This window comes from Cyrtonyx montezumae, unplaced genomic scaffold, assembly GCF_038088225.1.
Source record: "Cyrtonyx montezumae isolate F1298 unplaced genomic scaffold, pur_monq_1.0 scaffold_0, whole genome shotgun sequence".
NCBI classification, from domain to species: domain Eukaryota; kingdom Metazoa; phylum Chordata; class Aves; order Galliformes; family Odontophoridae; genus Cyrtonyx; species Cyrtonyx montezumae.
Window position 1 is genome coordinate 9,950,902 of NW_027071824.1, and position 21,088 is coordinate 9,971,989.

At 42.2% G+C, this 21,088-nt stretch overlaps 1 protein-coding gene across 1 annotated transcript in view; it reads left to right on the forward strand.

Annotated features, from left to right (window-relative positions):
• PKDCC (protein kinase domain containing, cytoplasmic) overlaps window positions 1-17,621 on the forward strand; it is a 30,849-nt gene extending 13,228 nt beyond the window's left edge. Inside the window, exons 3-7 of the mRNA XM_065751300.1 lie at window positions 682-953; window positions 4,246-4,325; window positions 4,956-5,063; window positions 13,780-13,953; window positions 16,377-17,621. Coding sequence (XP_065607372.1) covers window positions 682-953; window positions 4,246-4,325; window positions 4,956-5,063; window positions 13,780-13,953; window positions 16,377-16,462 — 720 coding nt within the window. The 3' untranslated portion in view covers window positions 16,463-17,621. The remainder of the gene's footprint in view (window positions 1-681; window positions 954-4,245; window positions 4,326-4,955; window positions 5,064-13,779; window positions 13,954-16,376) is intronic.
• Window positions 17,622-21,088: the final 3,467 nt, after the last annotated feature.

Consider the following 21,088-nt stretch of genomic DNA (forward strand, 5'->3'; position numbering starts at 1 on the left):
TTAATTCGAAACAGTGCTTTGGTAAGGGGACCGAGTTCAGCATTCATTGAGTTTGCTGTCTGATAAATTACTTGGGTTTCCAGCAAGTGAAAAGTACAGCATCGGTGCACAGCTCCCATCCCAGCCTTAAAGTGGCATGTGGAGGTCCACCGTGGTAGGCACTTCTACACTGGAAAAGAGAAACACAAGAGAAACCCTTGTATACATATACTTGTAACAGCAGTCACAAGGCACGATCAATACGGAGGCATTGCAGATGCTATCTGCAGTCTGAGCTTTGACTATAGGAGTGCAGCACTTGGGCCAAAATTCCTAACCTGGAGTTTGTACAGAGCAGAATTATAGACTGCATGGTCAAGGCTTGTATGTAATGTGTTATTAAAAGTTAAGGCTCTTTATTTCTATCAGAAGTAAGAATAGCAACAATGAGCCATGCTTCAAGAATAGTGTGGGAAAGTACTGGTAAAGAAGCTTATTTTTGTTTCAAGTCTCCAAGGGCTTTACAATCAACTATGTTAATCCTATGAAAAATACCTTAGTTGCAATATTTGGTGTTGAGGATAAGTTATAATGCCCAAATTAAGTCATGTGTTTATGAATCTATCTTCAGCTAAAGTGGTTTCATTTATACGCTCTGTGCTGAGAAAATAACCCCAGGTACCCATGTTTTTTGTATTTCAGATATGCCTCAGCTTAGTTCGGCTTTTGCATTATTTGGCTCACTCTCCTCTTGGCTCTGTGACACTGCTGGATTTTCGCCCTCGACAGTTTGTGATTGTGGATGGGGAGCTGAAAGTGACGGATCTAGATGATGCCAGTATTGAGGAAAGCTCTTGCACCAGTAACAGTGACTGTTTTATGGAGTTTCCAGCACGAAACTTCACTCTGCCTTGTTCTGTTGAGGGACGGTGCCAAAACATGAATGAAAAGAGGAATCTCTACAATGCTTACAGGTACACGATTGGTTCTCTGAAAGGTAAAAGAGAATTAAAAATGGACAAAAAGCCTGCGGCATCATTTGTAGTTATTTATGCCAGTTGAGTACATCTTGACTCTGTGCTGTTATCCAAAGGCTATGAATAATTTGTTCATTTGGGAAAATACCATAACATAGCATTTGTAACGGGGAATATTTTGCATGCTTTGAGTGTGATTCACCACTTAGTTGAGTTTCACGTTCATTTAATTCGACTGAATTCTTCACACAAGCAAGGATTGGTCTAATAGCACAGCAGCAGCACTTGTGGAGGGGGGGCCCATTAACTCTGTGGTGGCACGTGTGACATGGGGATGTGAAGGTGGCAGTTCATGGCAGACCAGTCAGCCACGTAGAGGAAAGCCATTGGCTGAAGCGTCCATCTTCCTATCCAGACATGAGGGTGGAGGACCTCAAAGCAATACCATAATGGTGTGCTCATTTCTTAGATTTCCCTTTCAAATGTCGTGCCGTTCACTCCTTGCCAGACCGCAGCGAGGAGAGGCTTCTCTGGAGAGAGTTGTCTGCTTTGGTCCTGAGGTGCTCATCAGCATGTGTGTTGCATTAGCTGACCACACTGAAATGAGCTGCACCACATGACAGCCATCTGCAGTTGTGCAGCATGGATTTTAGTGTGTCCTGCAAAATTTTATGTTTCTGCTTGCTTGGCTTAAACATTTTGCTTAGCCTGCTAGCTTTCACTTTTAATGGTCTAGCTGCAAAACATAATAAACCTGTTCACCTCAGGCTTAAGCTTTGATATGTCTGTGGTGTACTGGGCATGGGGCAGGTTGCCGATGTCACTGAAGGAAGCAGTCATTTTTTGTTACACTTCTTCCTCTGAACTGCACACTGGTGTGTTACACACCATATCCCTGTGGCTTCGGCCCCTGCTTTTGCTTCATGTGATAGAGAGAACTGGCTTTTGTTTAACAGCAGATTGATGCTGCCGGAGTCTGCAACCACACATGATGGACTTGGCAACAGACTCTATGCACTTGTCTTAGAAGGCGAAATCTTCAGTTCATTAGGTGTACACTACTTAATTTCCTATTTTCACTCTTGTACAGTTAAAGATTAAGAGCAGTGTCTGTCAGTGCTCAGCAAAGGAGCCGTGTATGCTGTTAGATAGAAGTCAAAAGCAGTGGAATAACAAACGATACATAAACCTCTGGTAATTTTAAAATATACTAGGCCCTAACCTTGAAGGCTGTCTACTTGGTTTCTTTTTGAGGTAAATAATTAAAGGAGGGAAAACATTTTGAAAAAAAAAATCTACGATGCAAGATTTTAAGCTCAAGGAGGGAAAGTTTAGATTGGATGTCAGGGGGAAGCTCTTCACAGAGAGAGTGGTGAGGCACTAGAACAGGCTGCCCACAGAGGTTGTGGCTGCTCCATCCCTGGAGGTGTTCAAGGCCAGGATGGACGGGGCTTTGAGCAACTTGGACTAGTATGAGATCTGGATGTTGGTGGTCCTGCCTGTGGTGGAAGGGTTGGAACCTGATGATCCTGGAGGTCCCTTCCAGCCCCATCCATTCAGTGATTTTATTTGTCCCTTGTTAGTTTTCAGATTGTTATTTTCTGCCACAAATCCATCTTTGTGGATTTTCTCCCAAAGTATTGGGACTAATTTCTGGGGGGACTAATTTTAAAAGCACTGAATAGTTTCAGAAGTAAGGCTAGCTAATACTTTGAATTATTGACTGATGGATAAGTTCTCCATTGCTGGCAGTTAAGATCAGGTAGTTGTTCAGAGAAAAGAGTAACAAAGAAAAGACTGGAAGAAATTCGGCAATCTGTGTTAGGCAGATCACAAATGATGCCACCTGCCCTACACTCTATGAATAACAAATGTTATGTAGTTAAGCTGTTCAGACACCAGTGTATGTACATCTCAGAATTTTGCATGTGGGTGTTTGCATTTGGACAAGTTAGCTATTTGTATAGCTGTGGAAAAACAGTAAGTTCTGTGACTTGCATCTATCCAGAATTTAGGAAAGTAAATGGCAGCTTCTGAGCTCTTGCAAAGAGCTATTCACAGTCAGTTGGACTCTGCTTATGGTAATTTTCTAAGCAGAAAAAATGAGGTAAAGTTTACCAGATAAATTCCTCAATACAAATGTTATTCCACTCTTCAGATTTTTGTGTCTGTTTTCATTGGATGTTTCGTGGCACAGCTAGGAAAACCTACCTGGAGATAATCCCGCTGGTGAAAATCATAAATATTATTTTTGTAAGGGATTAGAAGGGAGTTAAAATCTCAGGGAAATATTCATTGTGTAAGTGGAATATGTCAGCTCAATAATACCTGTGCCTGTGATCAATTTTTGCTATCAGTAACTCAATTTTTTAATTTGTGCTTATATAAGACATCTGCTAGTCTTGCTCCTGAGTTTGACTCACTGCAGGTTTTTGTTTGACAGTGCGGTCTCTGTACATGAAAAAACGTTTACTTTGCTTTGCACGTTAGATGTAAAGCAGGGCAAATTCCCAATTGTGTTACTGTTCTGCTCATTACCTAATATTTATGCCCGATAGCTCTGTTTATACTGTCAGATCCTGGACTGTCCATCTCCATCTTAAGTTGCTGAGTTTACAATGTTTAGTAATATTGGAAGAGAAATAGAAATGTGAAGGAACGGTGTGAAATTAAGTATACTTCAAGTGATGTTAAATAAAGGCATGTTCATTTCTCTGTTGTAATTAAATGTGATGAAATGGAGAGGGTACATGCATGCAAACGTGACGATCCACATGAATGGATCTTGCTTTTAGATAAGTGATGAGAACAGAAAAGGTGTTCTGAATGGCAGTGGCATGAAAGCAATAGAAGAAGGTTTTCTTCTCTGTGTTAGTTTTAAAGTCTAGAAAAACTATAGAAAATAAAGTGTCAGTTCTTGGAAATGAGCAGAAATCTGATTTGTGCACATCAAGCCTTGAAAAGCCCCTGAGACTTCTGAGGTTGATGGCATCCTTTCAGTTTGTCAAGGTACTGATGGCTTTGCTAGGAGTTGCAATCTGTGGGGCTTCACAGCACATTTCTGCTGTAACGAGAACATTTACAGGTAGTTACAAGGCAGCGTGGTCTAGTTATGGCAGGCAGCTGTGTGAATACGCTCAGCTATATTTGACTCAAGAATAAGATTTTATTTCCAGAATAGGTCAGTGGATTACAAGCCATAGGGATTTCACTCCTTACATTGTTTGGTAGTTATCCCACATTTGTAATCTCTTTTTATTTTTCAACACGGGTTACTTTTCCTTTCCAGGTTTTTCTTCACGTACCTTCTGCCACACAGCGCACCGCCCTCGCTGAGGCCATTACTGGATAAGATAGTCAATGCCACAGGTAATCATGCTTGGTAATGCCAAGTATTTCTTCTTCTGGTGTGACTATAGTGCGTGGGGTGTGGGAGGGTGTGCGTGGGGCAAGGGGACTCGTAACTACCAACAGGATGCTTACTTCCATGTCACCAGTGGTAATGCTGGTACTTTTATACATCAGGAGCCAGAGGCAAGTGAAATTATCATAGGCCTTTACTAATGGCCATGGTGGTGCCTCTGGGACAAGAGCAGCTGTGTGCACCCACAGTTCTCTTTTGAGGGCATTTGATATGTTGGTCCAGGGGCTTTGTGTCTTGTGCTGTATTGCGGTTCATTGGGAACTGAGTGATACCAGGCCACTAACAAGCAAATTCTTTGGAGTTCCCTACGCTGGGTGATGTACATCCCATGTGGGGAGCTCAACAGAGCGTTTTCTGCCCACAGACCTGGGCTTCCCAGCTGGATGGGTCAGCATTTGACACACCTAGCTCATATCAGATATGAAATATGATTCAAGGTCACTTTGCAATAGATGTTGGACTCTGCATGCACATCACAGTGCTGCCATGGAGCAGCCCGTTTTTGGATGCAGCCTCTCTTTAGGTCTGTGAAGGTTGTTCCTCATCTGAATCATGCTTTTTCTATGCTTTTAAAGGAGAGCTCCACTGGGGAATAGATGAAACAGCTGCTCAACTAGAAAGAGTTTTGAATCTGTATAAGAGTGGAGAGTACCTGCAGAACACTACCCGGATATCGAAATCTGGTAAAGTAGTCTTTCTTGAACCTAAGATTAGAGACTCTTCTTTGGCTGGTAATGGTGGTTTGAAAGGGAAAATGTCTAGAAAACAGAGAGCTTACAGGCCGTTGAAGTCATGACACAACAACCAGTTGTCTGCTTTTTGCTTCCTGAGCACCTTCTGCAACCGATTGCGGTGGTTGGGCATGCACAGAGGTGTGCAGCCTGGTAAGAGGAAGTCCAGCAGAGCCTGGTTCTCCTAGAGGGTCTGTGGAAAATGTATTTAAAAGCTTACACTGATGTGATGTGAAAGGTCACTATCAGGTCTCCCCAGAGCCTTCCCCCGGCTCTCAGCTTGGTTTTGTAGGGAAGGGTTCCATTCCTTGGAGCAGTTTTGTGGCCTCTCCTCTGGATGCATTCTGACAGGTCCTTGTCCACTTACCAATTCTATATCTTTCTCATTTGGATAGAAGGATGTTGTGGGGGATCGTGTCAGAGGCCTTTCTGAAGTCTACATAGATGATATCAGTGGCTCTTCCTTGTCTGTTGGCACAGTTACATCATCATAGATGGCCACAAGGTTAGTCAGGCAAAAGTTTTTCACAACGTCAAGATAGCAAGGCAAAACTTCCGTCTTCCTTCACAAGAAAAAAAAAAGTTTTATTAGCAATTGAAAAATAAAGGGGGGAAAATGACAGCATCAAAATGAAGCTGCATGTGGTATTTTTCTGTTTTTCCTAAGAACTCTGCAGCACTGCAGGTATGTAAAATGCTACTGAGGCAGCTGTGATGTGGAAGGATGCATGTTCTTCCCGGAAGGATAGCTTGTGGAACTGTGCACGTCAAAGAAGATTATGTATGATGGAAATTCCTGTTAAGCCTAACAATTGAAAAAGCTGTTTTGCAAATTATTTTTGTGTATGTACAATGTTTCATGTCAAACTGTCAGCTTAATTGACTGCAAGTTGATAGGAAAATAACAGTTTTGCTGCAAAAGCACGCTAAAGAAGAAAAGATAGGTTCTAAATGAAGATGAATGTTGGCACTGAGGGTTTCAAAAGTTCAGTGAAGCATTCTCTCTGTGAAAGAGACACAGGAGCCAAATTCAATCCTGTTGTAGTGCTGTTAACCTCAAAGGGCCATGACACCAGGGATGAATTTGACCCACTTATCAGAATAATTCAATATTTATTTTGTTGTAAAATTGGCAGGAAAATTGTTGCAGGTGTTCATTTAACTTTCTAATTTTCAGCTTTTCATCGCAGTCTGTGCTGAGTGATGCCTGTCAACGCAGCAAAATTATTTTCAGCAGTACAATCGATAGTACAAACACGTCCTTTGTTGAAGAAGTGCCAGGAGGGCTGAAGTTTTTCTGTGATGCTGGTTGATTCCAGGATTAACTGCCATATCAGGACAATGTGAAGCTTTGAATTTTAGATGTCTGCCATGTTTATAAAGCGTCTCAGGGAAGAAAGGTTAGGACAGTAGTAGTAAATGTGACACTGCAAGTTTTTACTAATACGGAGCAGTGCTCTGTGTATTTGGCTGCTATAATAATCACACATTTTTGTGTCATTTGAATTTCATGGAGTCCTGGATAACATAATGCAGAATCTGTCCTTTTTCACAGCTAGTAACACCCTTTGATGGAAGAAACCCTTTTTACTTTTAGGATGCTGCTCATGGGCTTGGGAAAAGCTGTTCTGCATTTGACCAGTCTAAAAGGGTACTAAGTTAAAAATTAGGAGTGTAATGCTGTATTCCCTGATACGAGAAAGATCTCAACCAACGGCATGCCTGAGAAATCAGATATCATGATGGAAATTACATTTGGATGAGATATGTTTTCAGACTTAGCTGCCATGTCTTTAAGATGTGCAGGCCTGTTTCTTGTTTGTTCTAAAGCTACTTTAACCAAACAGAAAAGGGGTTGTAATTTATTTCTATTTTAGGGCTCCTTATGCTTGCCAGAAAAGCATGAAGTCATATTATGAGGGTAAAATACCCCTCCCTAACAGCTTATTCCTATCACTTTTATTCTAAGCACATTCTGTCCTCATCTAAGACTGGACTTGTAATAGCATGTTAGAATGCATATCAGTTCATTCAATTAATATCCTCACTCCGTAGTTAATTCAATAAATCAGAAATTCTTCTGTAGTACAGTAATACTGGAAAGGACTGGTGTCTGAGTGGTCATCCTCTTGCTGCTGGAAGACGTTCCAACTGAGCTCGCTTCTTGACCAGCAAAACCAAGGCTGAGCAGCTGAATAGGTCAAATGTTTTTTGTAACTCTTGGCAGCGGGAGTATGAAAGGGACAGCCATGATTGTTTCCCATGCTGTCGGCTGAGGTCATGCTTTGGCTTTGTTTGGGATCTAGGAGGACCCTGCATTACTGTCTGAAATCAAAGCAAACTACTTAGGTGAGATTATGGGATTTTTGAAAACGTTTTCCATCATGTTCTGTAACGCAGTGGAAGTTCAGGGAGTGTGTCTTCCAATTCAGTGTCAGGTTAAGATAAAACTAGAGATTATGGTTTGGTTCTGAAGCCAGATTGAAGTTAATCAAAGCTTTGTCTTCATACACCAGCGTGCCAAGACCTTGCAGACACAAGTTCACGTCAGTTTTGCTTTGGACAGTGAAAATCTCACAGAGTGACTGGCTCCCAAGGCTTCTACTCTTCCAAGTAGATAAAATGACAAAAATACTCTATCTCTCTGGCAATGAGAGGTTTTGACAAAAGAAGGCCTTTTCCTGGTAGATGATCTTTATTGAAATCTTAAAGAATTCAAATCCAGTAATTGCAAGATTTTGCTTTGTTGTGTTTGAAAAAGTAAACATAGAAGGTTCGAATAATGGTGCTTCAGAATTTGTCTTAGGTCTAAGTGTTCTGAATTATCCATTGTCTTGGATAGAGCATTGTAAATTCTTACAAGGGAAGAAGAGATCGTGATCTTGGGCAAATGATCTAAAGCTGTAACTAAAACATAAACTTTTAGAAAACAGTCTGTTATCTGTCTGAACTTATGTTTTTGAAAGGAAGCCCTCCTCCTATGAACAATGTGAAGTGAGAAAGGTGATATTGATAATCAGCAGGGAAGTGACATGAGGAAAGCTCCTGTCAGCTCTAGTGCTCCCATAAAGAAAGTTTAACAAGATGACATGGTCATATTACAGAAGGTCGTGGATATTAAGCTTTCACTGTGCTTCAGTTGTAAAACATTTTATAGTGCTGTAAATTATATTATGCTCTGGACTTTGCTTTAGTATCTAAGAAACAGAGTAGAGGTGCAGGAGACATTCGATAGCTTCATATGTGTTCTGTAATCATAAATCACACTACTGTTAATGTTGTTACAGGAACATTACAGTGTTTAAAACAACACTGAGCAAATACTTTGTATTCTGTGGACTCTTGGTCTCTTTTGCTGGAGCCCAGAAGAATGAATTAAACCAGAAACCATGCATTTCCTCTGGAATATCTCATCTCAAGCAATTATCAAGATTAAGAAATAAGAAATCTACTGATGCTCATCAATGACATCTTGCCTCAGTATCAAAATTTGTGTTACTTCAATCGAGTGATGTTGATTTGTAGCAACTGGGTGTCTGGCCCTCCAGCTAAGCCTCAGCCCTTCAGTTAGCTCCGAATTTACTCAGAAATGCGTGAAATCAGCTAACACCAGTAAATCCGATAGCTTTGTTATTCATTAAAGCTAATAGATGACCCATTATTAGGCCTAAGGGTGTGCAAGCCCACAGCAAGGCGTAATAAGCTTCTGTTGTTAGTTGCAAGTATGGTCATGACGCTAAAAAGAGCTGGAAGGCTGGACATTAAGCAAAGACACTTTGTGTTTTCCTTTGTCTTAAGACAATTTGGCAGGGTTACACTGCATGTAAACATTTACAGTACAGCAGTGTTTTGAAAAAATATTCCGCAGGGTCACTATAGCAACCTGCTTAGGAAATTGTAAATCTACCCAAGAATTATTGGAGTCAAGCAGGGAGTGTGTGTGTGCGCACATGTGCGTGTGTGAGGGGAACTTCTGCAAGGTCGCTGCGATAGTGTTGGAGGCCGTTCGTGTGTCCTGTGGCAGGCCACAGCGCCCAGACCGCAAGGGATCTGCTGAAGGCACTTGCAGGCTCAGCTGGGAGCAGGCTGCAGTCCTTGCAGCCTGGATTCCTGCTTTATCTTGCACTTGTGCTTTTTGCCTTTTGTTGCCAGGGGTGCAAAAGCTGCTTTGTGCTGGGCTGAGAGGTGAAAGAGCGTGGGCAGAGAGTCTCCTCAGTGCTGCCTTGCTGTTTCATGGGCATCCCGGTGCCTGCCTCGGAACCCTGGTATCCCATCTGCATGGCTCCTGCTATGTGATGTTAATGGGAATAAAATGTCCCTGAACCTATCATTCTCCATTGTTTATCCGTGCTGCGGGGACAGCAGGCATGCCAGTTTAAATACAGCTCTGTTGTGAGTACAATAGCATGTGGAAAGAGGTAGGATTTGCTTGCAGTCTGCATGCGTGAATCAGCCAAAGGACAAAAGTGCATGCCAGAGAAGCAGTGCTGTCTCCTGGTCTTGCAGCAGATCCACGTTCTGGCAGCCATTCCTGTCCTTCCAAACTTGTTAGAAACAATTAAAAGCAGAGACACACAGATATGCCTAGCAAGTCATTCTCTCTGATGCACCAAAAATGGCTTTCCTTAGCACAGCTGCACATAAGGCAGAATCTTTAAATGTGAAATATTGAGGCATGAGGAAATTTTAAGCAGAAAATGAAATGTGTTAGTAAGCATAAGCGTGTTATTACCTATTTAGGACCTGATTCTGTGCTCCTTAATCTCCCTGGGAATCAGCAGGAGCGTATAGCAAAATACTGCTCAGTACTGCTTTTTCTGAGATAATTGGCAAGATGAGGTTCTTTCTGCTTACTTGTAAGCAAAGTAACTAAAAGTGGAATCCAGATTTGGCTGCCAGAGCTTTTATTTTTTATTTTTTTTTCCCCATAGAGAAGGAACAGAGGAAGGAGGAAAAGGAATAACATGATTTCTTTTCAAGGATGAGCATTACCGCATCGGTGTCGTTGAGCCACGGCGTACTGGCAGGTGATAACTACAAAACTGGGCACGTTTCCAATGGGTAGCTGTAGCTGGTAGTAAAAGTGCAATCTGGCTGCCGTGGCTGAAATAAACGGTCATTAGGACTGATTAAAGTCAGATTTAGGGTGACTCAAACAACCTGAAGGGGGGAAACCACAGGCGGTTTCACATAGTTTACAGTATACTTGTGGAGTTTTTTATATGACTCAGTCTAGCATAGTGAGAACGAGTATGTTTATAGGTTATGGTCGACATTGGGACAACACAGGTGATTTTTGATGGGAAGGTTTTAGAAAGAGATTTTAAAGTGCTGCCTTTCTTTTACAGCTCTTGCATTGGTCAGTGAAGTCGCAGTTTGTTTTTGAGATGCATTTGAGGTGTGTGCTTTGAAAATCACTGGCTGTTGTAAGGACTGGCTTTTGCCGTTAGGAAAATCTCAAGAAGACTTTGGACACATTAAAACAGCATGTTCTGATCATCCAGTGCAAACTTCTAAAAACATTTTGGAACTATTAAAAACGTTGCAAAACAAAGCTTTTGAGGACTGCCCAGATTCAGCATAGCAAGATATTCTGAAGTTTCAAAATATTTACGTGGCAGGAAAATTGTTTCCTGGTAGGATTTATTTGCGTAGCTGTGAGCAGCGAATCAGCTCCCGTATGTTAAGCTGGAGTAAATCTGCCCTAAGTGACATCAACATCAAACTTTCCACACTGTATTTATTTGCTACAGCCGTCACAACATTAGTAGATGGAAAAAAGGCATCTTTTTCCACTGTGATAGTGGTAGGAGTGCCTTGCGTATCTCTGATCTGTTCCTTGCTGTTACCTTGATAGACGTTATATACCGTGTGTCAAACTGAGTATACGTACGCAAAAGTGTAAATTTATGGCTGCATTTATAGTATTAGGCAAGTATTTATTGGTTTTAAACACCATCAGTCTGGAAATCGACCAGAACTTTGACCTTTTTATGATGTGATTTACTGCTGTGAGCCTTCAAATTCCATGGACTCCATTTAAGCAAGTTTCAGGTCTTGGCAGGACAAACATCTGAGCTAGAGCTGCCTCTAACCCGGTGGAGAATTGCTAAATTGAGCAAGCAACTGTGCTGGGATGACCAGGATGATCTTTTGAAGGTATGGAGAAACTGTTGCTGGGGTCTGATAGACTTGCCTTGTGTCCATAATACAAGACAAACACTATAGCATTTCTGTGTTGATAAATATTGTAGGGCACATCACAAAGGCTCTACTGAATTTTGAAAACAAGAAACAAAGGGCTGAAAAGGTTTGGATGTGAAAGGCACTGTGCTTTGGTAGTCCAGGAAAGCTTTGTTCTGTTTGCAGTTTATTGAGCAGGTTTTGTTTCTCTAAGAGGGGATCAGCCCTTTAAACTGAAGCAAGGAGTGCTGATTCCTTGTGTGGGTTCCTTGTGTGTTTAGGTCTCTTCTGCGTATGAGCACTTCCCTCTGACTTACACGTGGACGTGAACGAGGAGCTGGTTGCAGTGAGGTTTCTCTCCTGCTGGCTGGGGTTGATAGGGGACAAGGAGGAGCAGGGGGCTTTGGTCGCAGCCAGGATGCATTTCCACCACAGGGCATCCATCCGGAGGGCCCTTCCAATGGCTCCTCCTGAGAAAAGTGTAGTTCTTCTCAACTCGTGCAAATTTGGGCTAAAGGGGTCAGCTCCCTAACTTGTGGCTGCGTAAACAAGGGATTCCAGGAATGTTTGCCTTTGCTGTGTGGAGAGTTCAGGCAGCTACCTTGCCCTACTCAAGGTAAGGTGAGCGTTGGATAAAATTACTGCTTTCTCAGACCAGTGCTTGGTTGGCAGCACAGTGAGTTTCAGGTGATTTCTATCCATTATAATCTCCGAGGAAATCATGTGCTGGCTTCCCAAGGTGGCAGGAGGACCTGGCTGGTTTGGGATGACACCGAGTCCTTGCCTGTCCTGATTCCCTGGGAAGCATGCTGCATCCCCTTTGGCACTCGGGTACAGCACCCAAAGCACCAGCTTGGAAGCTGCATCCCCTCCTCCATGAGCCAGGACCTCACTCACCATCTCAGCTGTTGCAGGCCCACCTCTGTCAATTCATGTTTCCAAGCTGCCCAAATGATTCACCAGGCTCTGCTTTTTAGCATCTCACTTGCATGCATCATTTTCCTCGCCTTGGCTGCCGGGCACTGATCAATATTCAGTAGCCACCGTACCAGGGTTATTATTCACTTAGATTCAATTATGTTTTCACAGGAGAAAAAAAAAAAAAGACTTCCCCTATCCAGTAGCAGTTTGATTTATGCTGCAACCTTTGTGTATATATTTGTGATGGTGAAACGAATGTTTCTAATGTGAAGCTGATATTTCATTTTTAGTCTTTCACTCTTCTTCCTGAATGCAAGTCTGCATTTCCTAAATTAACAAAAGGGATTTTTGCCTTTAACATAAGTGGGACGTGATCCACTCTCATTTTGCTTCCTGTCTGTGAGTGTGTCTTGCAGTAATTGTAATGAGACAGGCTTAAAAAAGAGTGTATTTAGTGCATTTGTTTCACTGTTTCAGACTATGCGGTGTGAATGAGTGCTTGTGGGTGTGCAGTTGTTTTCCTGATTGAAATACTGGCAGTTTAAGCTGGAGGAGAGTATGTCTGCTGGCTTGATGATGTTCATGAAGTTTGCTGTCTGAAGCAGTGGTGGGCTGAGTCTGCCGCGTCCAGAGGAAAATGCCTGAACCAAAGTGACTTAAGAATAGGCTGTGTGTCAGGACAGGCAGCTCTGGTTTCCATAATAGATACAATTAGAAGAAATGCAGAATGTATTTATTTTCTGAATAGGATGTGGGAGGGGAAGCGACAGGAGAGGAACCATCTGTTTGTGTGTCTGGAAGCTAAATAGAGATGTTTATAAATGATTAGTTTAATTTGCTGGCGCATTCATTAGCGAAACTCCCATAAGCGGCTGGGAGAGCAAGAGGAGCTGTGAACAGAGAACAAGAGGAGCTCATAAAGGCAAGGGAGACTGAACGGCAGCCAAGAGGACGAGCAGCACACCGGGCAGTGCGGAGCCCAGGGCAGCCGCTGTGCTTCCTTGTGCTTTTGTCTTTCCCTCCTCCTCCTGGAGGCCCGACCCCTTTTGTGCTCATCTGAGCAGGCAAAACAAAGAAGTTTGCTTAATTAAAAAGCTGTCTTTTCTTCTCCCTGTAAAGGGGCTGGAGGGAAATGGCGTGCTATTGGGAGCGCAAGGGAGGGCTGGAGAGCCTGGTGGGCTCCCCCGGCAGCCACGCTGCATGGGAAGTAGGACAGTCAGCTGGGTCACTCGAGTGGGGATGTTGGTTCAGTGGGACATACTTCTCCTAAAATCCTGGTAAAACCAGAGCCTTGCTTGCACACTGGGGAAGGGGAAAGCGTTTTGTGCACATACTGTTTATTCACAGATGCTTTCTGGAAGGAAAAAGGTGAGAAGAAAGGAAGGAAGGAACAGGAAAGTAAGATGCAGAGCTATAAACACGTATGGGAGTGAAACCGGACTGGTACAGGCACCTTCTTTTGTCGTATATTCCTCTCTTAAACTGTTGAAATAAACCTTGCCTGCGAAGAGCAAGCAGTTTGGCAGACCTTTGAAAACAATTGTTCTGCTGTGGTTATTTGCAGAGTACCGACGGGTGCCTGGAGCCTTCATTCCTGATGAGAACTACAGGTGCTGGCCATCTTACCATCACAAGGGCTGCCTTCTCTCTGTATTCGACCTCAGTGAAGCCATGGAGATTTGTGACAGCTACTCCCAGTGCAAAGCTTTCATCCTCACCAACCAGACCACTTGGACAGGTAGGTCATGGGTGCTGCTGAAGGGGACACCAATGTTTTGTTTTAGGCAAAGCATTTGCAGAGGTGATGAGATGCATTTGTGACCTGTTGTCACGGTTAGACGTCTAGGCCAACACGGTCCAACATGTGGATTTTCATGCATCTATCCAAGCTGTGTGATTGTTGCAGTTTGACACAAAGCCAAACACGTTCTTCCATGCATAGCTGGGTCTTCCTCTCTGATGTGAGGAATGTTGTGCTGCTGATGTGTTTCTGGCTGAAGGATGGTGCAGAGGGAAGGTTTGAACCAGTTAGAAGTGGAAGGCCCAGCGCGTTTCATCTGGGAAAATCTTTATTCTTAGGGAAAAAACCATTTGCTACCGCAGCTCGTTTTCTTGTCTACCAGAATATGCTTCTTGAAAAGATAAATACACTTCCCCAAAGGTTTGTGGGCCTGGCAGTCTCACTGTGGTTCCCCTTCAGGCAAGTGGTCGATGCTGATTAACATTAGCAGAGTATTGCTCGTGGCTGTGGAACCAGGCTGACAATGGTTTTGAGGAGCTCTGCAGCATTCTGAGAAACAAAAATGTTGCAAGTGTCTGCTAAAACCAGACATGGCTGTGCATATAGCATGCAGGGGACTGTCTTTTGTTGCCATTCTGTCAGATAAGGCCCTTACTGAAGTTCAGTGTGAGGTTTTCCTCCTGTAGTGACGGGTTCCACGTGTGTGTCCCATGGACTTTCCCAACCTGTGTCTGCTGTGTGTTCTCCCCCCCAAACACACAACTATTTTTCTGCTTGGGATTGCCAGTTTCAGCAAAGGACAGCTTGTCTCCCCTGCTCCTGTCTTTGAGAGGAAGGGTGGCTGATGCAAGCCAACCCTTTGGAAAGCTGATTTAAGGCCTTGCTCTACCACAGACTTCAGCGTGGCAATTATTTAGGCTCTGAGGCTCAACTTTCCATCTGTACAGCTGCGATCACAGCATGCCTTAATGTCAGAATTTACTCTGTGTGCAGTTGGGTGCTTTGGTTTTGCTTAGTGGAGCAAAATACACACCAAACCAGGCTTACATGTGTGCCTGTTTCTTGGTGCAGACCTCCAGCTCTGAAGTCTCTCCTCATTTGAGTGTTTTAGGGAGTATAGTGCTTTCCATATTGTGTTTCTAAGAGATACGAACAGAGGCTTCCATGGAACCAGGAAAAACTAGTTTATATTAAATTTGCTTGTGATTAATCATAGGATGACATATTATGATATGTGATTAATCATGTGCTCATCATATGAGACTATCAGACTGTTGACTTCAACTAACATGCTAAAAATTAGTTCTAATGGGACATGGGAGTTCCTAGGAAGTTCACAGCAGCCTCTGTCTCATATTACAGTATTAAGAGTGAACAAAATGTTCAAAATATAACCACTGTTACTTGAAGTAGCACTTCTCTGTGCCGTCCCTGATGCACGAGCACTTGAATCACTGCAGTTTGCAGCATGGAAATTTGGTCAGGAGTTGAAACATCCCGTTGGTCATGTGATACTTTTTAAGAAAATAGTGTTATGGGAGCCCCCTAGAGAGGCAGGCTGGGAGTAAAGAGCACTCGGCGTTCTGAATTTTAGAGAGTGAAGGCAGAGGTTCAGTAGAGCTGGAGAATTTCTGCAGCCTCTGCTTCAAGGAGAGGCAATAGCTGGGTCCACGGGAGGGCAGGAACTCAGCTAGAGAGAGGGGTGTGAAAGTACAAGACCTGTCCTGCAGCTCCCACAGACAGTGGTGAATGAGATTCACTGAATTCAGCTGAATTTGGTGCCTTACACTGCCCGGGGGGTTATCACTTACTGGATTATTATTTATTATTTGTTTATTTTTGGTATGAAAAGTGTTGCCTCAGCAATTTTGAAGTGGCTATGAAGTGATCAGCAAGAGCTGTTTTAGTGGGAGTCACGTTTAATGCATATTGTGCTGATCAGTATTGCAAAGATTTAGGCGTGCAAAGGAGACACCTCTCTCGTGCAGTCAAATGACCATCCTTCATCAAAGCCCTGAACTCATTTATTATCTGTGGGGGAGTCTTTGAAGCCTTCTCTTTTTAAAGATTATATTGCATTTTATATAATAAAATAAGCATGTATATATTATTATATATAAAATATATAAATAATGTAAGACCTTCAGACCTCTCCCTCATTTACCTTGTTAATTGTATGCAGCTGTATGTTGACCGTAAGCGTGTAACCGTACAGAAAACAAGGAAGGGTTAGTACAGCTTGGAGTGAAAGCATTACAGACTACAGTAGAAGTTAAGAAAGACTTCAGTGTTGGATTGCCTAAAGAATGCTGCACAGGTTGATTGTGAATACAAAATGCCATTACTGTGAAGCAGGCAACCTTTTGCTCATCACTTCTAATTACCTCTTTTTTTCTTCCTCCCTTTCCTACTCTGTGCAGGTCGGCAGCTTGTCTTCTTCAAGGCAGCTTCAAATCGTATCGTGCCTGATCCTGACAAGATAACATACGTGAAAGTGACAGACTGACAGCTAAAGTGGCTCAGTCTGATGTGTGAGTGACCAGAGCTGTTTGTGTATAAATATAGGCAGCTGTTACGTATAGGATGGCTGTGGCCGGAGAGATAATTGCACTATTACTCATTCTAATCTATAGAGTGCTAAACAAAACTTTAAAGAAGTAACCTGCATGACCAGGATGAATGTGCAATAAAACAACATTTTGAAAATGTGATTGATTTTAAAACGAAGCAAAACAGAAAATACAATACACTGTTGGGATATAGTTTTGGTTATGAATCAACTGGCAGCTCTAGCTTTTCTAACTGAGGTTAGCGTGACGTTTCTGACCTGTGCGTGTGTGTACAGGGACAGAAGTTGATTATTTCTATGAGAAGTCTGTATCCTCTGCATTGATATTTATTTGAGCACGTACAATCACAACGGAGCGACTGAAGCATATCAATTTGTAAGCTAAATATCAAACATTGCTGAAGACAATCAGCGTTCATGTTAAAGCTATCAAATATGCAATAGCAACATGTTTGTCAAAGTGAAGGAATTGATTATGTTTAGAATTGCAGGACTGGAGCTAATTTTCTTTTTTGCTTCCAATGTTATCACAAAGGTTCATTTTTTTTAATTTAAAAGAGCCATTTTGTAGGTCTAGCAAATCACATAAGCATATGAATGGTCCCACTGAAAGGCCGGGGCCTTACCCAAGTGCTGAATGCTTTGCTGAATAGGGATAGGCCTAAGCATATGCTTACAATTAAGCCTGTGCTTAAGACCTTTGTAGAATCAAGTTTGAATTGTTCATGGATCCACATCTTTGACAAAGTGGCAAAGCAGTCCATCTGGTGGAACAGGACTATTTTATGGAATATCTTGCAGTTATTCATATTTTTATCGTCGAAGCCGTGGTTTTCTAAGGCACTGCTTGCTAATTCTTAGAGTGAATGAAGTAAATGACCTTAATAATGGTAACTGAATGCTAGCCTTAATTCTATATAAAATGCTTTTATAGGCATGGTGTGTCTAGAGAATTTGCTTTCAGTGAAAGCAATGAAGTAAATGCTAAAGTGACCAATGTCATACTGTTTTGTAGTTTGTACAGCCAGGAAAAAAAAAGTGCATTTGTTTCTTAAATGGTTTATTTTTGTAATAAATAAAAGATAAATACAATCGCTTTCATATTTACTTTTCTTGTGTTGGAAATAAATGCCAAAATCCAATGAAGGTTTGGTTACAACATACTCTTAAGTTGAATTAAACCTAGGATGTCATTTCCAGGAAGGAGCTGATGTTGCTCCAGTGGCTTCCAGTGGGGTGTGTTTCAGGCTGGCTTTGTCTGTGTGTTTTACTGGCACGAAACAAGCGACCATTAGAAGACTTCATCAGCCTTTCTTTCTCTGAGTCGTGTCAGTACCATTTGTAGAGGTGAAGGGTGAGAACAGAACCTGAAGTAATTAGCCACGTTGCTAGATGGTTGATTTCCTTGCTGGAGGAAGAGAGAGAGAGGGGAAGGATAGCAGGAGAGCAAGAAAGTGGGGCAGAAATGTTCAAGTGCCCGCAGAGGAGGCATGGTCAGATGGTGACAGAGTTGGCAGCAGGTCTTGTCTCAGTACAGGCTCTGAGGTCACTGATACCCTAACGACTTCTAGCAGTCCACTGAAAGGCCACACTAATGGTGGTAACTCACAAATTGTCAGACTCCCCGCAGTAATAGCTCAGCTGATTGTGTCACCTTGCACTTAGGAACCCATCAATCACGCTGCAGTAATAAACAAACACTACAGATTCTTTTAAAATTGCCACATAAATCATGCCAACACGTACTGCACAGGTCATTGAAGCGATATGGGTTGTTGGCACTGAGGTGCTGGTATGGATTTGGAAAGTGTTTAGCTTCCTGTGATTGCCTCCCCATTAAGAGAGCTACACACCATTCCAAAAAAACTCTGCATTTAAAAACAAAGTGAATGATTAAATCCTTTAGCTGTGTTCCTAGTTAAAAGATTGTCAGCGGTTAAAGAAGAAGAAAAAGATACCTGAGTTAATTCTTTAATGCCGTAGGCAGACACCTTAGGATAATTCAATTATTTCTTCATTTTCTGCACACCTGAAAAACAAACAAACAACAAACACCTCTGAAGTCAGAAATTGTTTATCTCTGGAATTAAACAAACTTGCCAAACCAATTTGCATCAGCTTTTGCAAACAGGTCAAGTAAGTAAGAATCAGCCATGAGCCAAGAAGATTGGATGGATTCTAGATTACAGCAGTAATCAACTTTATATAGGCAGTTTTATAACTGTGAGAGTAAAGCTTTCCAATGGAAATAATGATTAAAAATCTTAATAAGAGAGGAATGATACTACAATAAGTGAGTTTAATAGCTGTAATAAGCCCTGGTAAAAGTTTGAATTCATGGGGGAAAAAGTGTCCTTGGCAGCTGTGGGTCTGATTCAGCAGTGCCTGGATGGTGCTTGTGGCAGGGAAACCCCTGAGAAGCCACAGCTGAGGAGGGGACAGAGAGCAAAGGGAGCTGGCAGGTCTGTTTCACTCAGCCAGGAGCTGTACTGTGTCTTCTGTGGAAAAAAAAGCATTTCTGTTTCCTCTCTGCCCATAACTTTTTGACTGCTTTTTACATTTCCTGAATTACTCGAGCCACAAGGTAGAAATATGAAAGAAGACACACACACACACAGCTTTAAATGACTGATGTCTGTGTGTGCACGTGTGTGTGTGTGTGTGTGCGCACATGTGTATATGTGTACATGTCTGTGTCACACTGAACAGAGGTTGTTTACCTAGTGAAAAAGCAATGGGCTACATACAAAATGAAGTGCTAAACAGGATGTTGAATTCATCTGGAGAAGTGAGAGCTCTATGAAGTCGCAGCTCTGCAAGGCTGTGCTGAGTGCTTGTTCCAACCTGGGGCTGGGGCCTGTTCAGGCTGTGGCATAAAGTGCCTCCAAGTGCTGCCTGTGATCTCCCTGCCAGTTTCATGAAGTGGTGAATTTGTACCACTTGTTCTGCAGCTTACAGTAAGGGAATGGAACCTTGTGTTTATCCTAGGTGAGCAAAGGAATAGATGTGGTGGCTAACCTGTTGGTTCTAGACAAGCAGCTGGGAAGAGGTAGTTACCACCACGTAGGCTCTCTGCTGTGGCCATGGATTCCTGCAGTTGACCTTTTCACTGCTCTCCCATACCTCGCACTGCAACAACAGGTACCTGGTGATACACAAGAAGTATTTCAAAGTGAATTAAAGAAACAAAATACGCACCCGTGTTCCTTTTTGACTGGTGGATACGATGCTGACTTAATGTTTACAGCCCCCACGACTTCATGCAGTGACTATTTGGAGTGAAGAAGACACTCTTGTTAATAATAAGGTAGGTTGGGCAGTGGACTTAGAGGATTGCTTCTGAAAGCTACTGGGACAAGTAAGGGCCATACCCTTTCAGTACAGATGTGGACATTGGCATTTTAACTCTAACAGGTTACTTGCTTGCAAGCAACTACAAATAAGTGTATTTTTTTCAAGCTGACACAGAAGAGTTTGAAAGCTGTATTTTTAAAATGCAAAGGAAGCAAAAGCATCACATCTCTTCCTTTGCTAGATGCACACAGTCAACATATGCCTTTGTTTAATAAGTACCCCACTTCCCCATGCAAGTTGAAGGGAAATGCAATTCAATAGGAGGCATCCTGATTATGAAAATGTCTCTGATATCAAGCCAGAGGCCAAACAAGGGCTCTCATAGAGATCATGGCTTGTAAACAAAAAATCCCCGCTCATCACAGGTTTTCAGCAAAAGACTGTAAGGCTAAGAAGGAAGACTAGATCCAGTGACTACTTGAAATGATAAAGCCAAGATCTGATCTTAGCTTGATTTTACCAGTACAATCCAGTTAATCCTTGATTTATGTTCAGATAAAACAGAATGAGACTGTTAGATGGTTAGCTGTGTAGTACAAACAAAATAAAACCAAACTCTTAGTCTAAATGCTTTGACCATAAAAGTGAGAAAAAAATACTCTGATTTTCCCCTATATGCGTACATGTGTGTAAGCATATGTATAATAGATTCGTGTGAAAGTCAAAGAGTGACATGGAGCATTACTTTACCCTTAAGGTGGAAGCTTTAGAGAGACTAAGCAAATTAAAGACATACCATTCTATAAATAATCTCAGGAAAAGAGTATAATTTCTACTGACTTACTGTTTGACAGGTTTCGTGCCATCTTCATTTCTCATCCTTTTGCTGAGTTCAAGTATGTCCTCAGAGGTCCAAGTTTTCAGTGTTCAGAAGTACCCAGCATGTAGAAAGACAATGGTATAAATTGTTGTTTACAAATAAAGGCTTTCTATAAATACACTACGAGAAGTGTGGAACAGCTGCACAAATGGATGATGAGGGGCACAATGGCAGTTTTAGAAGTGGGTGTACTTTAGGTTTCTTACAAGACCTCGGCTTTGTCCAAGTTCATGACCTATTAAAAACTTCACATGACTTATTACCAGGCCTCCCCTCATTCTTGGACATGAGTTATTGATCTTATGAATGTTATTATTTCCACATATTTTACCATCCTGGACTGTAGTTCTATGATTGGGAAACAACGCTCATTTCAAGAGCAAAACCCC